Below are 20,373 nucleotides of genomic sequence, written 5' to 3' on the forward strand. Positions count from 1 at the left end.
TATTAGGAACAGGGGATGTGAGTTAGGGATGAAATAACTCCCAGCTGCAAGAGGCCTTCTTCCAGATGTACAGTATGCAAAGGCAACAGAGGAGAACCAGCTGCTAGGATAACAAATTGAAAAGGCTCCTTTGACACAGGCCCTGTTGGCCTGTCTGTCTGATCAAACAAAGATAGATCATTCATTGCAAGGTGAATAGAAGTCTGGTAGGAGGCACGAAAGGGCAAAGATCTGTCTGATTTCCTAGCACTTAGGCAAAGCTACTGGTACGTTAGCACTAAAAGCAAACACATATCTTTACTCCAGGAATAGAAACAAGTTTCACAATTTGCTTGATATTCATACTTTTCTATCAAAGTTGAACGTTTTGCAAAAGTGCTCAGAGATTCTGTAGGAGCTAGCATGATATCAAGCATACCTAGGAATAAGTTAAGCCTTTTCTACAGATATGTTTAAAAGACTTCATTTCTAAACTGCATAGCACTCCCTTCCTGATTTTCTTGTTTGTTGTGCTATACAACTTGCATTGGGAAGTCCGTTTGAAACCCTCTTTCCTCACACAATGCCAACAGACAAAAAGAGAAGCAGTAATCAGGCAGAAGAGCCACAGCATATTACTGTATTTCCCCAGCAGCAGAAATCAGCACTAAGCACTAAGATTTCTGCCACTCTGGGGAGTCTTCAGCGCAACTCAGACATAATGATCTCAGGCTGATAAACCATGCTTTATTGGCCCCCAAACAAACAGAGAGCCTGCGTATTCCACTTTTATGTATTGCCCTTGCATGCCCAGCTGCAGTACTAACATTGTGACTTATTTAAACCACAGTTTCCCCTTACTTGAATTGTGGTTTAATACTAACCAGGATCTAAAACCAGATCAAACTCGGCATGCCTTAATCATGCACTTGGTCCTAGCAAAGACAGCAATGCACTAGAAACTGTTTAAACCCACTCACATCTTTTCCCAGACACAGTTACGTATTTCTTTCCAGTCCCTCAATTGCAAGCTACCTTCTTCCATAAAAAACGGTTTTGCAGCTTTTGTGTCCCTGGAAGAAGAGCACATCAGCAGGAATGCTCTCATGGGAGCTCCAGCTGTCACTGCTTCTCTTGATCACCAGAAAAAGTGGATGGCAAGACAAGCAGTGGCTGGGTATCATTCCTACCAGGAAGGGAGTTGTGTTTTTGTATCTTTCTCCCTGTCAGTTTCAAGAATCGTAAGAATTCATATGAAATATGAATTCTTGTAAAATAAGATGGATCAAAACTGAATAGCTGAAAAGGTTTATGTATGCGAAATCTCTACAAAGAGAGAGAGAGGCGGCGGAGGGAAAACCTATACCGCAGTCTTCAGGTTCAATGGAGGACACTTTTTCAAACAAAAAATTAATTACCTTTTTGTTCTTTGATATAGCTCTCTTTACAGTTGTGCATAAGCTGCAGAATCCACTTATGTTGGGCAGCGATACATTGCCAAGCTGGGTCCCCTTCTGCATGGAGATCAGAAAGATACCTGCAAAATTATTATGCTGAATAAATGAGGATTCAGAACCAATCCATGACACTTCTGTGTTTCATGGATCACTACCCTTTCTTCCCACCCACCCCAATCCTGGGCAAAAAGGAGCAAAACCAGAGTTCTGAAACAGAATTGATGATTTGAAAATTAACAGTGCAATCCCAGTCAAGAGTAAGTCCCAGTGAGTCAGTGGGGCTTACCCCAGGTGAGTGGGATACGGCTTTAGCCTATGTCACTATTACAATCAACAGAAAGACAGCCACAGAGCTTGTGTTAAATGTGTATCTTTTCGCAATATTCCAAGGCAGCTGTTTCCAGTTAAAAGTGCAATCCTAGACATGGACATTTTAGAACCACCGAGTGCAATCGAGCATACTTCCAGGTAAAACAGTATGTATAGGATTGCAGCTTAAGTACAACTAATCCTGACTTCTGAGTAAGACAGGCCCAGTTCCCAAGCAAAATGGAAAGGTAGACAATCACAGGTAATTGGAGATTAAGGCTTGTTACACATGCAAACATTCTAAGTCGTTTAAAAAAGTGGCCTATTCACCTAGCTTTAAGTTTCCAAATACAAAAAAAACCTTCACTAGTAAATGCCTAGAGACAGATACACTAATACAGAAACAAATCATGTGCACATAGTTATTAATACTGATTTTTATTTTTAAAAGAGTTTTTGTAAATTCACTGTGAATCTGGAAATGGAGGCATTGTGGTATTATGCTTTCAGTCTGCTGTTTTGTTTTGCCAGATTGTGCTACCATAGGCAGTTATTTCTAGCTAACACCATGGCATTTTTATATGGGATTGCATTCATACCGCAACACTATTTTCCAAGGCTATAGGAGTCTGTAGACTCTGCAAATGATAACTGCAAATGATAACTTATTTACTACACCTATATCAGGTAGTACAGGCAGTGACAAGACCTGCTCAGCTTCAGCCAGGTTGCTGTGTTAGATGCAGACTACAAGACATAAACTAAAGGCAGCCCCTTATTTACAAACGCATAGTAATGTTAAAGGGGGGGCATCTATATCACTCATATCCTAGTAATACACCAAAGCAAGCCGAGAAGTTTTAAGCCTTTTTAAATCCCCACTCAGTATATGAGTGTTGCGGGGTTTGACATAATATAAATAAAGGGATATAGTTAAGCCAGAGCACTTTTATTCTTTCTTTCTTTTCCCCACTGGCAAGTATTCAAGATTTCTGTCCTAAAAAAAATAAAATCAAAAAATTGAAGAGAGGGTGAAAAAAAGAAGCAGCTAATTATGAAATACGCCTCTAGCTAGTACACCGAGTCTTGGGGTGCAGCTCCTCCCACTGTCTACTCTACCTCACTGCATCTTTCCGTATTACTCAGCTGTGATACCACTTCCCCTACATTTCTTGGGGAGTGAAGGGGAAGTCACAGAAAAATTATTCTAAGCTCTTGCATCAGCTCCAGGGGCTTAAGCAAACTGAACAGTTAGAGTATTTGGCAAGAGGATTCATTATCCATCCTCGCAGGTTGAGGAGACACATAGGACCCTAATTCAGATGCTTACCTGAGCCAAATCCTGTTCGGTGGGACAGAAGCGGGAATATTCCCCTCCATTGTGCTCATAATGCAACACAGTAAGGGAAGCAGGAATATTCTCCCTCATAGGGGAGGGGGTGGGCCAAATTGTGTGATCTTCCGTCTCTTCATTGAGAAGAAAGAACTGCACAGACATAGGTGCATTCAACTGGCTGCAAGGAGCACTGGTGTTATGACATACAGTGGTACCTCGGGTTAAGTACTTAATTCGTTCTGGAGGTCCGTTCTTAACCTGAAACTGTTCTTAACCTGAAGCACCACTTTAGCTAATGGGGCCTTCCGCTGCCGCTGTACCGCAGAAGCATGATTTCTGTTCTCATCCTGAAGCAAAGTACTTAACCCGAGGTACTATTTCTGGGTTAGCAGAGTGTAACCTCAAGCATATGTAACCTGAAGCGTATGTAACCCAAGGTACCACTGTACAAAGTAAGTGTGGTGATGGGATGTACAGAATTGTCTGCTCCTCCACAACTGGAACGGGATTTTGACCCAATTAAGCGCTGCTTAAGCTTCAAGTGTCTCTCCCCATTCTCAGTGCCTTGCGCACGGCTACTGTGAATGAGAGGCTGACACACTGTGCTCTCTGGGGACTAGCGGTGACAATCTATGTTCCCGTCTGCACCTGGCAGACATTATAAATGAAGTTAGGCATATGCTACCAGCTTCCTTTTTTAAAAAAACCCCAAACCCTATATGTTCCTAAAGCAGCATTTCAGTTCTTCAAGGTTCTTTCCAGTCAGTCATATATAAAGTATGCAATATTTCCAACCATTGCAACAGGAGCCTTATTAAGAAACTTGTGGATATTTAGGCTTCAGGACACCCAAAATTAACTTTAGGTTTGCCTCATAATTAAACCTGTGCAATTTTGTCTAGAAATGTGTCCTGACACACACTGCTGATCAGCAGTGCCTGAAAACCCTGCTGAGGTTGGCAGCACTGGGGAGTTCCCTTGCTTCAGCAGTGATCAGAGGCACTTGGGGATTTTCAGTTCCAGCAAATATCCCAGTGGGTCTTGCAGGCACACATTGCCTGAAAACCTCACTTTTGGAACCAATCCTAGTGGGGCTTAAATTTGGTGCCAAATTTAAAATGCCCTGAATACAAGCCCCACCGAGCCATTTCAAGCTCTTGCCAAATGTTCTGGGTCTCGGAGTTTAGGATGCAAAATATGAAAAAGAAATCATGATGAAAATGGGCCCTCTGTTGCTGCAGGGATGCATATAGCACACTGCTTCTAAGCAGGAAACAAGATGGATTAAGGCCAACAGATGAAACAGCAAATCCCTGTTTGCCCCATTCAACTCCATCACTTGTGCAGAAGCATCTAGAGGTCAATGTGGGTACAAAACATCATCACTATTTTGTCTCCTCTTTAAAAGAAAATGACATAAGCTAAAATAATTTGCTTTAATATCCATCTCTCAAACCATTAAATTCGTATTTAGTTATCCAAGTTAAATATAGCTAACTGAATAAACTGGACAACAAGAGAAACCAAAACTTCCTGCCCCCAGAGTGATATATAGCTCCTTTAAGATGCCTTGTATACTGTACAAATTTCCAGACACTCTGCATTGCAGGAAAAATATTGATTAGCTGCATAAGTGTTTTCAAAGCTCTGTATGTGTCTTCCAAAAGAAAGGGTGAAATTAAATGAGTATTAAAGGACACAGCAATACAAAGGTTGCAAAGTGTTTTTATAATTAACTTCTCCTAATTTCAGTATTGTCCATTTCAAAGGTATTGTTAATACGCACTTTCAGATGAAAGCTACTTTACACCTCTTACATTGCACAAAATCAACCATGAAACCAGTATGCCTAGTATTAGAATAATGCATTCTATAATGAAACAACATAGGATCTAAGTGTTGAATATTTGTTGTGTTTCCAGTTAAACAAAACGTCAGAAACACTTTGAAAAAATGAATAAGGAAAGAGACTTTTTCAAACTTATCTAAACTATTAAATGTAATCTGATGTTAATGTTTCACACAAAACACTACAGTAGAAAAACATTATAGAGATTTTGCCATTATTTTATGGTAACACATTACTACGTTAAGAAAAAGGTATTATCCAAGAAATATTCCCATCGATACAAAGAACATATATAAAAGACAAAAACGTGAAAATGTCACCTTATATAGCGTTTCTGATCATGTAATGTTGATGGAGTCTCAAGCAATTTATCCAAAAGCAGTTTCCTTAATGCATCAACTCGTGTTTCAACTTCAGCATAATCTATGGTTGTAAAGAGGATAAATTTGGTTTTCCTTAGCATAAAATGTTATGCATATGTAAAGCTAAACCTTTTAAACAAAACCTTTATTAGTTCAAGCTTTTTAAGCAAAACTTTTAGTAGTCAAAAAAAGCAAGATATTACACAGGTGACTCTCAACTTACAAAGGGGTATATTCTGGTGATAGAGCGAAAAGCCAAAACTGTGTATAATCAAAACACATTGGGTTCAATGGCGGATGGGATTGCCAAAGTTTTTCCCCAGACATTTTTTTTTAAATTGCCAAGCATATACAGCTGAATACAGGAAAGTTAGATGGGCATAATTTGTGAGTTATCTCTACTACTATCACCTTCATATAATTTTCTTCCTCATTCTTACATTTGTTAGTTCTCTGCTTTTCATGCCTAACTACAAGTAGAAAGCGAAACTGGAATTTCTGTTACTTCTTCAGTCAAATCCTTGATTTGTTTTATTACTAATTTCTTCCAGTTTCATTTCACTCTGAAATGATAGTTTACTTACAGATCTAGAAATATGTACCTTGCAGAATATCAAAACCACATGTAATATGCAACAATGTATTTTTAGAGCATCAAGAAAGAACTCGTACTAGGATTCAGAATCTTTTTCCGCACTCAGGCAAATACACAAGCAACTTATATTTTAATTTTAGCCTGGAAAGATTTGCAAGAAAAGTATTTTTTAAAACTGCAGGCTGCAACTCCATAGCTTTTTAAAAGATGCAAATATACCTAAAGAAGACACCCCAAATCTCAACCTGTTTCATGTTACATAATGGCAAAAGGACTGACAAACTCCTGCTATATGCAGTACAGAATAATGTACATTCTCTTGTACTTCTCAGGTGGAATCTGCACTGTTGTTTCAAGTAATTATTCCACACATTGCAAAATGCCTCGCAAAAACAGAAATTAAATGCCACAGAGGGCTTCTTAGCTTGTGCTGTTACTCTTTCCTAACTGACTTTCTTAAAGTTCAAAACTCACATTTTTTGAACACTTGAACCTCAGTCTTCCCAAACAGTGACTTCGCTTTTTCATAGTCATTAATGACTACATCATAATCACCCTTGAAAAATACAAAAAGGGAAAGAAAAAAGATTTGCCATCAGAAATATATAGTGTTCATGCGGGTAAAAACCTTATCTGTACTGTATCTTAAAATAACAAGTACCTTTTGAATGTTTCTTTCAATATTCAATGGAAGATTAAAAAGAAATTTGAAGCGTTGGAGGACATTGAGTGCATTTCTTGTTGAATCTGCCTTGTCTTTGCGACCCAAAACTTCCTGGAACAAGGTATCTGCAGTGTTACTTGCTCCTTTTTAAAAATAAACATAAAAATTGGAACATATATGTAAATAAGTTGTTTACAATGGAAAGTAGAGTAGCTTGTAATGAGTTTTAACTATGTATCTGTCAAGCTAATTATAGTGATTAATTATAGCTACATTAACACATACAAACATGCGTATTAAATCTGTAAGAGAATTTTTTTAAAAAAAACCGAAGGTACTGAATCAATATTTTATAAGTGTTGATTACTTAAGACTTTTAATGTGGTAGAAACCACAGTACAATTAAGGCAACCCTACTTCTTAGACCAAATTCTTTGACTTCATTGTGGTGAATTTAGAGTTTGCTTTGGCTACAGAGCTGAATTTTGCAGTTCTACCTAAGCCTTGTAGGCAATTTGATCATCACACAATACATTCCTTTCATTACAGAAGGATACAATGAAGCAAACACAATTTTTAATGCCATTGTTATGAGCAACAAAATACAGGTTTTGTTCTTTGGTGGGAAGAGAAATAATAAACAGATAATTGGACTTTTTAGGAAAATGTGACTAGCAGGGTGCCCTTATTATTTTCCATTAAATGATTCTGTTTAAGAAATTTATCAAATTACAAGCTCTGACTTTTCTTCGGATCCAGAGTTTTGAGCAACACAGACTGGTTTCAGTAGATCCTGAACCAGGAACCTAAGGACCTGAGTGGGTAAGAATTTCTGTGTTAAATGTTTAAATTATGAGAGATCAAGCCGTTAATTGTGTTTAATCTTCATGCCCAACATAGTATATCCAATACTAAAGCATGTTTCAGTTTGACAAAATATATGCCCCTGCCTCTTTCACTCACAATAAGATGTATTAGACATTTTACTCCCCCCCCCTTCAAACCTGTGACTTATTTTTAATTTACCAGAAAAAGGTGAATGTTTTTAGCTCTTTTGATGGCTGCCTGTAAAAAAAAAAAAGTTTCTACATTATCTGGTCTAGTGACTATAATTTAAGCAAAGATGAAAAAATTACATCAGTCTCACTGGGTGGCTCGCATGCCATTTTCTCTCGTCAACACTGTGGGTGGGCTGCTCATGTTAGAAGTAGCCTTTGTAAAATAATTGTTATATCTAAATAATGTTTAAACACTGATGAAGTTTCAAGCCCTCGATGCAAGAAACTTTGTTTTGCCAAGAGAATTGGTCCTACTACATTTCATGGTTGTTAGGGGGAGAAAAACAACACACCACAATTACCTGATGTCTCAAACCTAGTGGGGTATTTTTGCTAAATCCTATTCTTTAGAAATGGGTTACCGGATTATATTTTACATTTTTTTTGTTTTTTAAAAAATGGTTCTGGAAAATGAGTATCTGGAAGAAAATAATGTTCCAATAAGGAAATAGGGTGATATCGAGCCAAATCAAATGTGGTCTTCTGACAAACAAGTGTCGCAAAATGCATTTTGATTAAAAACCGCATGGCATTATTCATTTAAAGTCTGAAACAGATTCAAAAACATTTATAGTCAGCTCAGAACAATTTACTGACATTTTAGTGATTTTAAATTTCCAGTTTTGAAACATAGATCAGCATAGTCAAGGAACTCCAAGATAGCATATTCAAAAACAGCCTTCTTCCAGTTGGTAGAAACAGTGAAAAGCTATTTTTATTCAAAATTTGTTTTTTTTTAATAGTATGCAACAATTAATGTTATACCATTTCCTATTACAGCAAATGGCACCTATTCTGGCCAAGATGACCAGGAATTTGGCAAGAAATTAGTATTTTTTAGAGATCTGTATACAGTATGCAACATCTTATTTATACAAAACAAATGTTGTCAGCCAAACTTCTTTTATTTTTTTTAAAAACTGACCTTATTCAAACAGGGTTGTTTTATACAACTGAAGTTAACTGGATCTTGTCTTGAAACCCTCAGAACTGCTACATTTGTCATATTGTAAAAGTTGGTAAAATTGCTTTCTTAATCACTTTGGTTTTAAATAAAGTTCTTTTCCCAGATGTCCTAAGACTGAAAGAACTGGGATGTGAGAAGCTGTGCCTGAAATTCTGGCTCACACTTGCTTCCCTCCAGCTTTGCCTGTAGGGAAATGAGAGTCCCAACAGACAAGTAAACTATAAATATGAGATTCTGTATAGCATACCGCTGTTCAAAGCTTACTACTTCCAATTGCAGTGGTGAGACTTTAATCATACGCAAACAAAACATCCTGACATGAAAAGGGAGAAGAAAATGCCTTCATGTCAGTTTTCTGATTTCATTCAATATCCTCATATCCTCAAAAAGTGAGTCAGTTATCAGGATGCAGTTCTGTGCTTACTGATACAGTTAAAGGGAAGTATTGCTTCCACTGAGGAAGGTAAAAGAACTTACCTCACAATGAAACAAAATAAGAGTCTTTTGCAAAATACTTTTCTTTTCAACCAAATACCCTGATTAGCCATGTGCTGGAATTTATCCAGTATAATATCCATTGCAATTTACCACCACCAAAAAAACCCCACTTTCTTCATATTTTAATGGTTCTTCTGAAAGACTCCTTGAACAAAATGCCAAATAAAAATGTTTCCTAGTTTGGAAGTCAAGTTATTTCAACTAAACTCTGGATAAGATGGAGAAAAGCAACACCTAATCACATATTTAGAAACCAGCCTTCAAATCATGAACCTCTATTTAAGTTTGATTTAGAATGCTGGGATGAATAATTTTTTATATCATCTAAGATTTCAGCATTAACTTGTCTTCTTCCTTCAAAATGTAGTTTATTACAATCCCGTTATTTATTAAATTGTGATATGTGTTTCAAGGCAAGTGAGGCAAAGGTTACATCTTCTGCTAAAATTGTTCGAGTGGAAGAGTAGGGTGTGGCAGATTAGGATATAACATACACTTAGGAAGTGGATCAGTTACTCTAAGGCCGTGGCTTCATCCAGAGAAGGCAAAATCTCTGTATTAACCAGGCAGGGTTTGAAATGAAACCCCTATAAAAGCTTCAAGCTGGTATGTTAAGAGAGCATGAATATCTCTCTCCCTTAGTGCTAGGAAACCAAAGATCCCATTCTGCAAAAAGAAGCCACTTCTGGTCATGCAGAGGTGGGACGTTTTCACAATTTTCCAGCCCTTTCCATAGCCCCCCCCCCAAAAAAACAGGTGGTCCACAGGGTCCTTTGACTTTCTGGAGTCAACTTTCTGGGGGTACAAGGGCCTGCAGGGATACCAGGGTTGAACTGGTGAACCCTCTCATGTAGCAGGATCCTGCAATCTAAGCCTCTGGCTGAGTAGAAAGCTCAGAAAGAAGCCTGATCGTACATAATATAATTATTTCCGTGGAATATAACATGAGACAAAAACTCCCAGTGCCTCTGCAAATCTCCCAAGTATTTTCAGAAATGCCATTAAGTGACAAAGGTTTTGTGTTAGAAATCACATTCTGTAATTTGAAGGCTTTTTATATTTAGGACAGGGGTTGTGCACATTTAAATATACATATATACTGTATAGAGAGAGTTCAACAGATTTTTTTAAAAAATAAATAAAGTGGTATCACCAGACTGAGGCACAGAGCATTCCTGGAAACCTAAAGAGGCTAAGGAATTTCTCAGATATAGCAGAAATGGAAATGTTAGTGTCTTCAGTGCACATCAAAGACTCAGGGAGCCATCCTATACACAAAGCAAGCCAGTGTAAGTTAAGCTGATGTAAAACTATACCAGATCCAAACACCACTTGGCTGTGAGGCTACTGCTAGCTGAGCTGGAATAAGCATGGCAGAGGAGAAACAAGCCTATAAAATAGAGTTTGAGTTAACGGCTTTTTGCTGCCTTAACTTTGCTGAGGTGCCGGGTCATGTGACTGAGGTGACCATTTTTCCTGTCTCGTCCCACACCCAGAACAGCCCTTTCACCAGCTTAAGGTTTAGCAGGGACGCGGGTGGCGCTGTGGGTTAAACCACAGAGCCTAGGACTTGCCGATCAGAAGGTTGGCGGTTCGAATCCCCGCGACGGGGTGAGCTCCTGTTGCTCAGTCCCTGCTCCTGCCAACCTAGCAGTTTGAAAGCACGTCAAAGTGCAAGTAGATAAATAGGTACCGCTCCGGCGAGAAGGTAAACGGCATTTCTGTGTGCTGCTCTGGTTCACCAGAAGCGGCTTAGTCATTCTGGCCACATGATCCGGAAGCTGTACACCGGCTCCCTCACCCAATAAAGCGAGATGAGAGCTGCAACCCCAGAGTCAGTCATGACTGGACCTAATGGTCAGGGGGCCCTTTAAGGTTTAGCAAGCTTGGATCAGCTGGCTGGGTCCCAGATAGGTCAGGATGGAGGAGAAATGCCAGTGTATGACCAGGTAAGCCAAGGAAGAGGGAGTTCAGCCAGAGTAAGCTGGCTATGCTGAAAACCTCAATGATCAACCAGAGATCCTAAACTGCTCATGTTAGAGGATGTTACTATAGGATTGCTCCCCAAATGGCTACCATTTATCCAATATTTTCACAAGTGGCATCCAATGTAGAGAAACAAGACCATGTACTTGCAAAATTATTCCATGTCTCGATTGATATTCAAAACTCTTTCTGAAGAATATGAAATGTTAAATGATATAATAAAAGCTATTAAACTACGCTCCGTAAACCTGCCTCATATCCAGATGAATTGCCCTTTGTAATTAAATCCTATGCAATGCTATCATTTGTTAAACTCTTAGGCTCCATATATTCTCATGATTTGGAAATAAGAATCTGGAAAAAAATGTGTTTCCCCCAAAATTTCAAAGTCCAAGAAATATGCCTCAACTTGTTATAAAACACGAAGTCTATAAATAGCTGTTACTGGGTGTTCAAAACTCACTGTTCAGAACATTCTCTAGTTTTTGCGTCATGGATCCTTCCACTTTTTCTGTTCCATCCGCTTCCAGTTTTTGATGGATTGCTGAAATAAAACATCTTGTTAAATGCCAACCATTTTAATGGGTGAGACAACATGTCTGAGCAATACCCTTGTTAGATCTGAGCGGTACGTGTTTGTTACAAAAGAATTAGGGATCTAGTGAAGCGGGCACTGTTGATAAGAGCCAGATACTTCAGACTTCTAAACTCTCCTATTCTGCAAGCTTACGGTATGATCTTTGGCAGTACGGCTGAAGTCATCAACCTGTGGGGGGCCAGGTTTCCTTATTTAGTCCTCTAAATTAACATTAAAATTCTGTATTATATATTGGGCTTTATTGTATGTAGTATAAAATAGTTCTGTTTCGTATATTTTATTTTGCTTCATTGACTATAATTTCTTGCTTTATCTGACTCTCAGGAAGCAAATTTATTTTATACCACTTTGTAGGTCCTACTGTGCTCTAATTTGGAAAGGTCAATGCGGCACTGTGGAATAGGTTAAACTAAATATAATTGTTATCTCACCAACTTTTCACGCCTTCCTCAAACCACTGGTCTTCACTAACAGTACCTGGGCACACTGCCACGACTTTCCTTAACTCTAGAGCTTTTCCATGCCTGAGTCCTTCATTTATTTATTTAGGGTATCTTACCAGAAGATTCCCATGCTAGCTTCCAAATTAAAATACTTTCCCCCCCACTTTGCTTCCTTCACTCCTGATGTCCAGTAACTTTATTCTTGTCCTATTATTCTCTACTATTGCTTGTTCTGTAGCATATTTCAGGGGCTATTGTGACTAGGAATCAGGGAGTTTATGAAGAACACACACACACAGGATTTCTGAATAACGGTTGGACTGGGAACATAACATTTGAATATTTCCAGTTTAGGCAATGGGACCTCTTGCTTGAGAACGGTGGTGGGAGAATATTTGCTGAATTCATTCCCACCAAAGTCCTTCATTTATCAATTTACACCAAGGGTGGGAAGCTTGTTCTGCAGGCCTATGCTTTGAAACTGACTTTCATGTGAAAATAAGAAATGAAAAACCTATAGGGCAAGCCAAAAATATGCCAAAGTAGATGTTAAGACTTCTTGTGCCGTGTCACACATCACATGCCTAACTAAATAACGCTGAATTAAAAGCCATTATCCATACCAATTTGGAATGTGTAATGTCTACAAAACTATTGTTTTAGATGTGAAACGGGAAAGGGAAAGAAGGGCTGATCTTACACAGTTTTGCCAAACAACAAAATGTTCACTGGAAGGAAGTTCAGTAGTGCTTGCTTTGGCATTCCCAAAGGATTTACAAATCAGGTAAAATGATATATTTTACTGGATCCATTTAATGTAAAAATACAAAATCTTCTTGATCACCTTGTATGTTTGTATACCCACATAAGTTCACTCAGTTACATAGATGCCATTTCTATCTGCATCTCACAAATGATCACGTTCCAATGCTGGCATCATCTAAATGCAACCACTTTACAATTAAAGTACACAGGGGATTATAGACAAGATCTGACAAGAGAGATGTATTAATTTTTCTATGCAAATTAAGATGATCTGCATAGGTAATTAGCAGCAGAAAATTTTCAGTGTGCATAGGAAAATGTTCTGGTGCCCCAGAGAGTGATGTAATTTAGTATGTTTATATTACTTGCATTTGGTAAGCAAAGCTAAACTCTTTGAACCTGCCAAGCTTGCCTAGTTTCATATCTGCAAATGGCATCGATTCACTAACAAAGTTACAAAATAAGAAGATCTTGCCATGGAAAAATAAAGTGTAAAGTGCTGAAAAATGTTCTGCCCACATGATTAAAATCTGATATGTCCACCAAAAACCAGATAAAATATATTCAAGGGCTGGATTTGGACCACCATGCCTGTCCAACAGGAATGAAGGCAACTGGTAACGCTACAACTCTTTAGATTATGAAGCATCAGTTACATGGCATCCCTACTTTCCCAATTTTTATTCCCTGCTTATACCAGCAAACACTAGAAATATATTTCTTTTTGTATGCTGCCAAATGGAAAGAAGACCCAGATTATGTGGCTTTCACACAGAATGGCAATTAGTTAAAAAGCAGAGAACTGTCATGCTTAAGCCAATATCCATTTTACAACACTAATTACGAACAAGAGTTTGTTTTTCCAGGAGATGTGCCTGATCAAAACAATACAATAGATAAACTAAGAAAACATTTATTATTATATTAGTGCCGCAATATTGATTTTATCTGCGTGGACTTAAGAGCATAGGGCATTTCTGCTTTGCACTATCAAAAAGCTGGAAAAGCCCCAAAAAGCTTTTAAATACTGAAACGCACCTTCTATGAGATACTGCAGCACACTTACTCTCCAGTTCTACATCCACACAAACTAAACAATAAAGGCAGTTAAGAAAGCCTATAAAAGTGCAGAACACATTGTAAATGTTCCATGACCAGAATCTCACATTTCTGAAATGTAATTCTTCCCACGAGGGGAAAAAACAAAACACTCTCAACAAATGGGTAATGACAAATGTTCACGTAAAGGACTTCTTTTCTGATCCCAGATAGCAGCTTCCCTCAGATTCCTCTGTGCTGATAGAACTAGAGAGCTTTTCCTTCTATGAACTACAGATTGTTTTAAGATGAGACGTAAGCATCAGTTTATGCAAGGATCCAGTTTACGCAAATCTCTGAACTCAGGGGCCTGCTACAAACTGTGCTGAAAGAGAGCATCTATGTATTTAATTTCCAGAAAACAAATGTATTTTATACCAATTCTTACCTCAGTAATATAGAGAAGCCTGTTAACTCAGTCACCAGAGTAAAATAATGTAAGCATCTATTCACGTGAGTTAATGCTATTCAAAAGTAAGAATTAGCATTTTTGGAGAGGGAAGTTATAAAATCTTTTGGAAATACCTAACAGGTACTTTTCTCTATCGATTTACAGCTCTTCAGAACTTCCTGCCTCCACTAGTGACCTTAGTCATCTATAATGTTCATATTTGTCTGATCCATGTCCATCCACATATTCTTCTAGAAATCAGGGCAAAAATAAAGGCAATTAATACAGTATAGTTTTCTGTATACTGAATCCGACACTTACCTGATAAGGCATCTTGTGCTTCAAAGAAAGTACTGAGACCTCCTTTGACATACTGTAGACTTCCCTCATTTTTCTTGTTGGCTTGTTTCTTCAAATTCATAACTGCCATTTTAAGTTGCTCAAAACTGAAACCAAGAGGCAAGAAAGCAAATTGAATTCATTCATATAATAAACACGAAATGAGATACTTAAATTATGAAGAGATTGAAAACCCTAGCTACAGACTTAAGAGACACCAGAATGCCTAGTGGACAATTTCCTAATTTCTCCAGTGGCATGAGGCATGTTGCAGTGTTGTGCTTGCTAATACTTGATGGAAGTTGTAAATTACCAGGTTAGAATATGGGAATCAACCATGAAAAAGCCATGGTTATGTGAATGCACCACCAAAAACATTTGGAACAGGTAAGGAGAAGGAAGAGAACAGAACAAAAAAAGAGGAAGATTTACAGAAGATGTGAGACCAGCTAGGTCTCAATATCTATTAGAAACAATATTGTTAACTGAAACACAAAGTATTGTAATGGGTCCTTTACATTTTCTTTTTAAAAAAACAACCACTAGATTTTGGGGGGGAAGAGAAAGAAAAGGAAAAAAGAATAGAAATAGACAAATTAACAAAATTGTCTACAGCTGCATGATATAGCAAACCAAAATGTCATTCATACAAATCTTTCATCTCCTAGTTGCTGTTACTAGTCTAAAACAATAATTGGATCTTGGCCTTTTAAAATTTCGGTTTTCTATCCTTGTACTTTTGTTTATTCTTGTCATAATGACAAATGTACTTGGTTCAGCAAACATGCCAAGAGGAGGAATATTCAATTTAAATAAGTAAATACGTTAACAATGAACTCCAGCTATGAATTATGGCTACTGTCTAGAGGGCTACATTCCAAGAAATAAAAGAGTTTGGTATTTCAAATAGATGGAGGTATGAAATAATGCATTCTACACACTAAAATGGTGAAATGAGAAGCACAATTTTTCATACATATCAGAGGCAAAGTACTGGGGTGGTTTACTTTTTTAAAAACATGGTAAAATCAAATTATTGGGGTTTTCAAGCAAAGTAAGAGCAGCTCTGCTGGATCAGACAAAAACCAAGGAAGTTCATCATTCTGTTTTCGCAGTAGCCAGCCAGATGTCTATAGGAAGCCCAGTAGCAGCCCTCTTCCACTTATGAGCCCCAAGAAGTGGTGTTCACCTATTGTGATAATGGCAATAGATAGCCATCATGACTAGTACCAACTGATAGTGTTATTCTCTATGGATTTGTCCAAATCTCTTTTAAAGCCATTCAAGCTGGTGAACGTTTTCTTACATTCTTCATTCATCTCTTGCATTCAATTAATATGATAGTAAATCTGATGAATAGGAAAATTGTTCCCCGAGTTATTAATTTATGGCTAATATTAAGACATTTACACCAAATCTCAGAGTTAAGATGCAATCCACAACCTTTGCAATTGCTATTATTCATTATTTATTCGCCTTCCACATGTATGTCTCGAGGTGATGTGCACGACACAATAAAAACTGCTAAAAACAATTAAAGACATAATAGAAAATAACAGCAGATGAGTTGAAAAAGGAGAGGGAAGGAAAAACCCATGGTAGAGATCTGTTCATCCAGCTGGGAAAGCTTGTCAGAACAAAAATGTCTTCAACTGTTTCTGGAAAGTGCAGACCGTGGGCAAGTGGAAAGTGCAGAGGTAAAGGGACCCCTGACCATTAGGTCCAGTCGTGGCCAACTCTGGGGTTGCAGCGCTCATCTCGCTTTATTGGCCAAGGGAGCCAGTGTACAGCTTCCGGGTCATGTGGCCAGCATGACTAAGCCGCTTCTGGCAAACCAGAGCAGCACATGGAAACGCTGTTTACCTTCCCGCCGGAGCGGTACCTATTTATCTACTTGCACTTTGATGTGCTTTCAAACTGCTAGGTTGGCAGGAGCAGGGACCAAGCAAAAGGAGTTCACCCCGTCACGGGGATTTGAACCGCCAACCTTCTGATCGGCAAGTCCTAGGCTCTGTGGTTTAACCTACAGTGCCACCACCTCGACAGGAATACAGTGGTGCCTCGTAAGACGAAAAGAATTCGTTCCGCGAGTCTTTTCGTCTTGCGATGTTTTTCGTCTTGCGAAGCACGGTCCGTCGCAACTGCGCCTCTTCATGTGGCTTTAAAAAAAAAGCGCAAGACGTTTTCGTCTTGCGAAGCAAGCCCATAGGGAAATTCGTCTAGCGAAGCAACGCAAAAACGGAAAACCCTTTCGTCTAGCAAGTTTTTCGTCTTGCGAGGCACCACTGTACTGTTAGACAAAACATAGGAAGCCATACTAAAAGCCTTGCTCCAAGTTACTGTGGAATGGGCTTCTGATATCTTTGAAACTTGCAGGAGAAGCTCTCCCATGCTCTGCAGTGACTACTAGGTATTTAAGGGTTAAGGAGATCTCTCAAGTAACCTTATCCTGAAGTCCCACAATTAGGGAATTATATGCTGGCGATAATTTGCCTGCACAAGCAATCTAGCTTGCCACGTTCTGCACAAGATGAAACCTCTGGACCAACCTAAAGGTTGCCTCACATAGTCAGTAAAAGATGTCACTGACGCAAATCTTTATGAGCTACTGATCTGCAACCATCAACCGCCAATTCACACCCAGTATTACTGATCCTTCCTGGATAGTATTAAAGCACCCACACAAATTTCGTATTTACTAACCTTGTTGTTGAATGGTTCTCTATCAAATACCAGGCTGCAGAAAAGTTTTCACTGGTGAAGTCAGCACTCATCCCAGGAAACAGAGCTTCCAGCTCCTTTTGTGGAAACTTTCCTCTGAAAAGTAAATAAAAAATATTTACAGAAACAAGGCCAGGAGGAAGAATGCTCTCTTACATATACAAACACAATGGATTGTCATTCAAATGAAGGTATGAAGCATTAACATTACAATCCCACATACAAGTTGCCTGTGTCACGGGCATCAATGGATTTCATGGCACTTTTCATGCAAATGTTTGCAGGTCTGTTTTAATGCGGCTGGGGATTTTTTAAAGCTCTGAGAATGTAAGTCACTGGCATGGCAGAGGTGAGGCACCACATCCAGAATGGTACTCTCCCATATAACTAATGACAGGGGCACCCAGAGAAGCACTTCAGAAGACAAACTTAACATTTAGGTAGGCTCGTGTAGGGGAAGGCAGTCTATTGGGTACAGACTGAAGGGTTAAAACCAGCACTTTGAATTGTGCTGTGAAATGGGACTGGAAGCTAGTGTGGTTGTAACTGGCAAGGTTCCATTCAACCAGCCCCAGTCAACAATCTAGCAGAAGTATTCTGAAGCAATTGGAGTTTTCAACTGTCTCTCCTTCACCCCCTTCCGAAAGAAAGAAAGAATGAAAGAAAGAAGAGCCCTACATACAACACACTGCATTAAACCGATCTGAATGTCATTTAAGCAAGCTCTATCATATTACACGGCTCCTTGATTCGCGTGAAACTTAACAACTACATTATGTTCCATGATGGATGAAACCTGTGACTAATTTGTTTTCCTGTATTAATCACCCCTGCACTTCTACTTATAGTAGTTAGCCATGGATCACCTGTTCAGAAAATTCACTGAGAGACCACAAACAAGCAGAAACCAAATCTCTTGTTTCTTAACTACTCCAGCGAACTCTGCAATAAAAGCGAACACTCTACGGTGCATGACACATTTAGAATAAAACAGAACCCCCTTTGAGTGAACATCCTGTTCTTAGACCTGAGTCATATGTTACCACTGAGGCATGGGAAGCAACAATGTCTGCTAAACCTAAGCCCACGAATTTTGTGTACAGACATTACCATTGCAGGGTGGACCACATGGAAATGGATCCCACGTTTTTACAGTAATAAATAAATTTGCTTTCTTACAGAATAATAATATTAAAATTTATTATTTATATTCCACCCATCTGACTGGGTTGCCCCTTATTCCCTTTTATTTATCTTCTTCCTGTTCATAAAATGGGAATAGAAACAGAAAACCAAATAATTTGGTATGAGTTTAAGGCTCTGTGTCATCAGGTCAGAAATGGAAAAATGCAGAGGATATTCTGCCTCAGGGAAGGGTGTTGGATCGGATGCCCCATTTATTTCCTTGGAACTACATGGCTCAATGAAAATTAGAGCCCTTTGCAGGTGGTTCAGTTTAGAGCCTATGTAGCAATGTTAGAAACTCATATACATAAGCTAGGCTGCAAATGGCCCCTTGAACCAGGGTTACAGTCGCCAAAATAGAATGCCTAGTTGCCATTTTGGGGCCAGATGGCTCGAAAGTCCTATTTTTCAATACGGCTTTTTGGTTCCTGAAATTCATTCTGTTTGTGCAGATAAAAATATAACGGATACAATTCTATCCGATAGCCAGGTGTGAAATGTGCCTGGAACCTGGTGAATTCCGAACGTTAGCCTATAGACATGATGGAGATCTGGAACCACTTTTTCCTGCCCTACTCCAATACATCTTTTATTATGGGTCAATGTGGTTATAAGCAACACATGCAGATCGTATCCACACCATCAAGAACCCTTTAAATTGAGAAGGGACGATGATGCACTAAGGGTAGGGGCAATGACATCTTTACCGCACTGATACTATGGGTCACAATAACACAGGAGCATAGCAAGTTACCTTATACTGATTTCAAACGAGGGTCCCTCCCAGTGTTACCTGGAGATGCGAGAATTGACCCTTGGACCTTCTGCATGCACTGAGCTAGGTCCTTCCCTAACCTTTATTGCTCCCAATGCCAAATTACCTACTCATATAGAAACACATTGTTTTGAGGACAGGTATTGCTTACTCCTCCATATGTGTGCCTCAACTGTCGGAGCGTTTGGGAAACCCAGATCTAATGCATCTAGCTATGGATAACATCTTGAAAGCTGAATAGTGGAGCTTAGATCACCAGAAACCACATGAGTGCTATTCTTCACTGTTCACAAGATTCTACTGGCTCAAATGAACTGAAGAACAGATACAGTGGTGCCTCGCAAGACGAAATTAATTTGTTCCGCAAGTTCTTTCTTCTTGCGAGTTTTTCGTCTTGCGAAGCACGGTTTCCCATAGGAATGCATTGAAAATCAATTAATGCATTCCTAGGGAAACCGCTTGCCAGGCTGGCGGTGCGGAGAAGGGCTTTTCTCCGCACCGCAAGCCTTCAGGACAGGTACGGGAACAGAGGGGAAGGCGCGCAGCGCTTTCCCTCTGTTCCCGGGGCTTGCGTGGGAGGAGGGTTTTTCCTCCCCACCGCCAACATTCAGAACAGCATTCTGAATGTTGGCGGTGGGAAGGAAAACCCTCCTCCCACCCCAAGTCTTCAGGAACGCCATCCGATGCCCGGTGGCGGGAGGAGGCGTCCCCCCCCCCCGCCGGGCATCGGAGCTTCGTTCCGATGTCGGGCGGCGGGAGGAGACGTTCCCCCCCCCCCCGCCCGGCATTGGAGCTTCGTTCTGATGCCCGGCGGCAGGAGGAGAAGTCCCCCCCCCCACCGGGCATCGGAGCTTCGTTCCGATGCCGCGCGGCGGGAGGAGGCGTCCCCCCCCCGCCGGGCATCGGAGCTTCGTTCCGATGTCCGGCGGCGGGAGGAGAAGTCCCTCCCCCCCGCTGGGCATCGGAGCTTCGTTCCGATGTCCGGCGGCGGGAGGAGA

At 39.6% G+C, this 20,373-nt stretch overlaps 1 protein-coding gene across 3 annotated transcripts in view; it reads right to left on the reverse strand.

The window, feature by feature from the left end:
* The window catches only part of EXOC2 (exocyst complex component 2), an 85,116-nt gene that overhangs the window by 52,362 nt on the left and 12,381 nt on the right, over positions 1–20,373 (reverse strand). For all 3 annotated transcript variants that reach the window (XM_083519143.1, XM_083519144.1, XM_083519145.1), the window contains exons 5-11: positions 17,398–17,511; positions 14,677–14,801; positions 11,524–11,604; positions 6,549–6,694; positions 6,362–6,443; positions 5,251–5,353; positions 1,398–1,516 (exon numbers count right to left, since the gene is read on the reverse strand). In XM_083519143.1, coding sequence (XP_083375269.1) covers positions 1,398–1,516; positions 5,251–5,353; positions 6,362–6,443; positions 6,549–6,694; positions 11,524–11,604; positions 14,677–14,801; positions 17,398–17,511 — 770 coding nt within the window. The remainder of the gene's footprint in view (positions 1–1,397; positions 1,517–5,250; positions 5,354–6,361; positions 6,444–6,548; positions 6,695–11,523; positions 11,605–14,676; positions 14,802–17,397; positions 17,512–20,373) is intronic.

Source organism: Podarcis liolepis (genome assembly GCF_965112155.1).
Source record: "Podarcis liolepis genome assembly, chromosome: 8".
Taxonomy (NCBI): domain Eukaryota; kingdom Metazoa; phylum Chordata; class Lepidosauria; order Squamata; family Lacertidae; genus Podarcis; species Podarcis liolepis.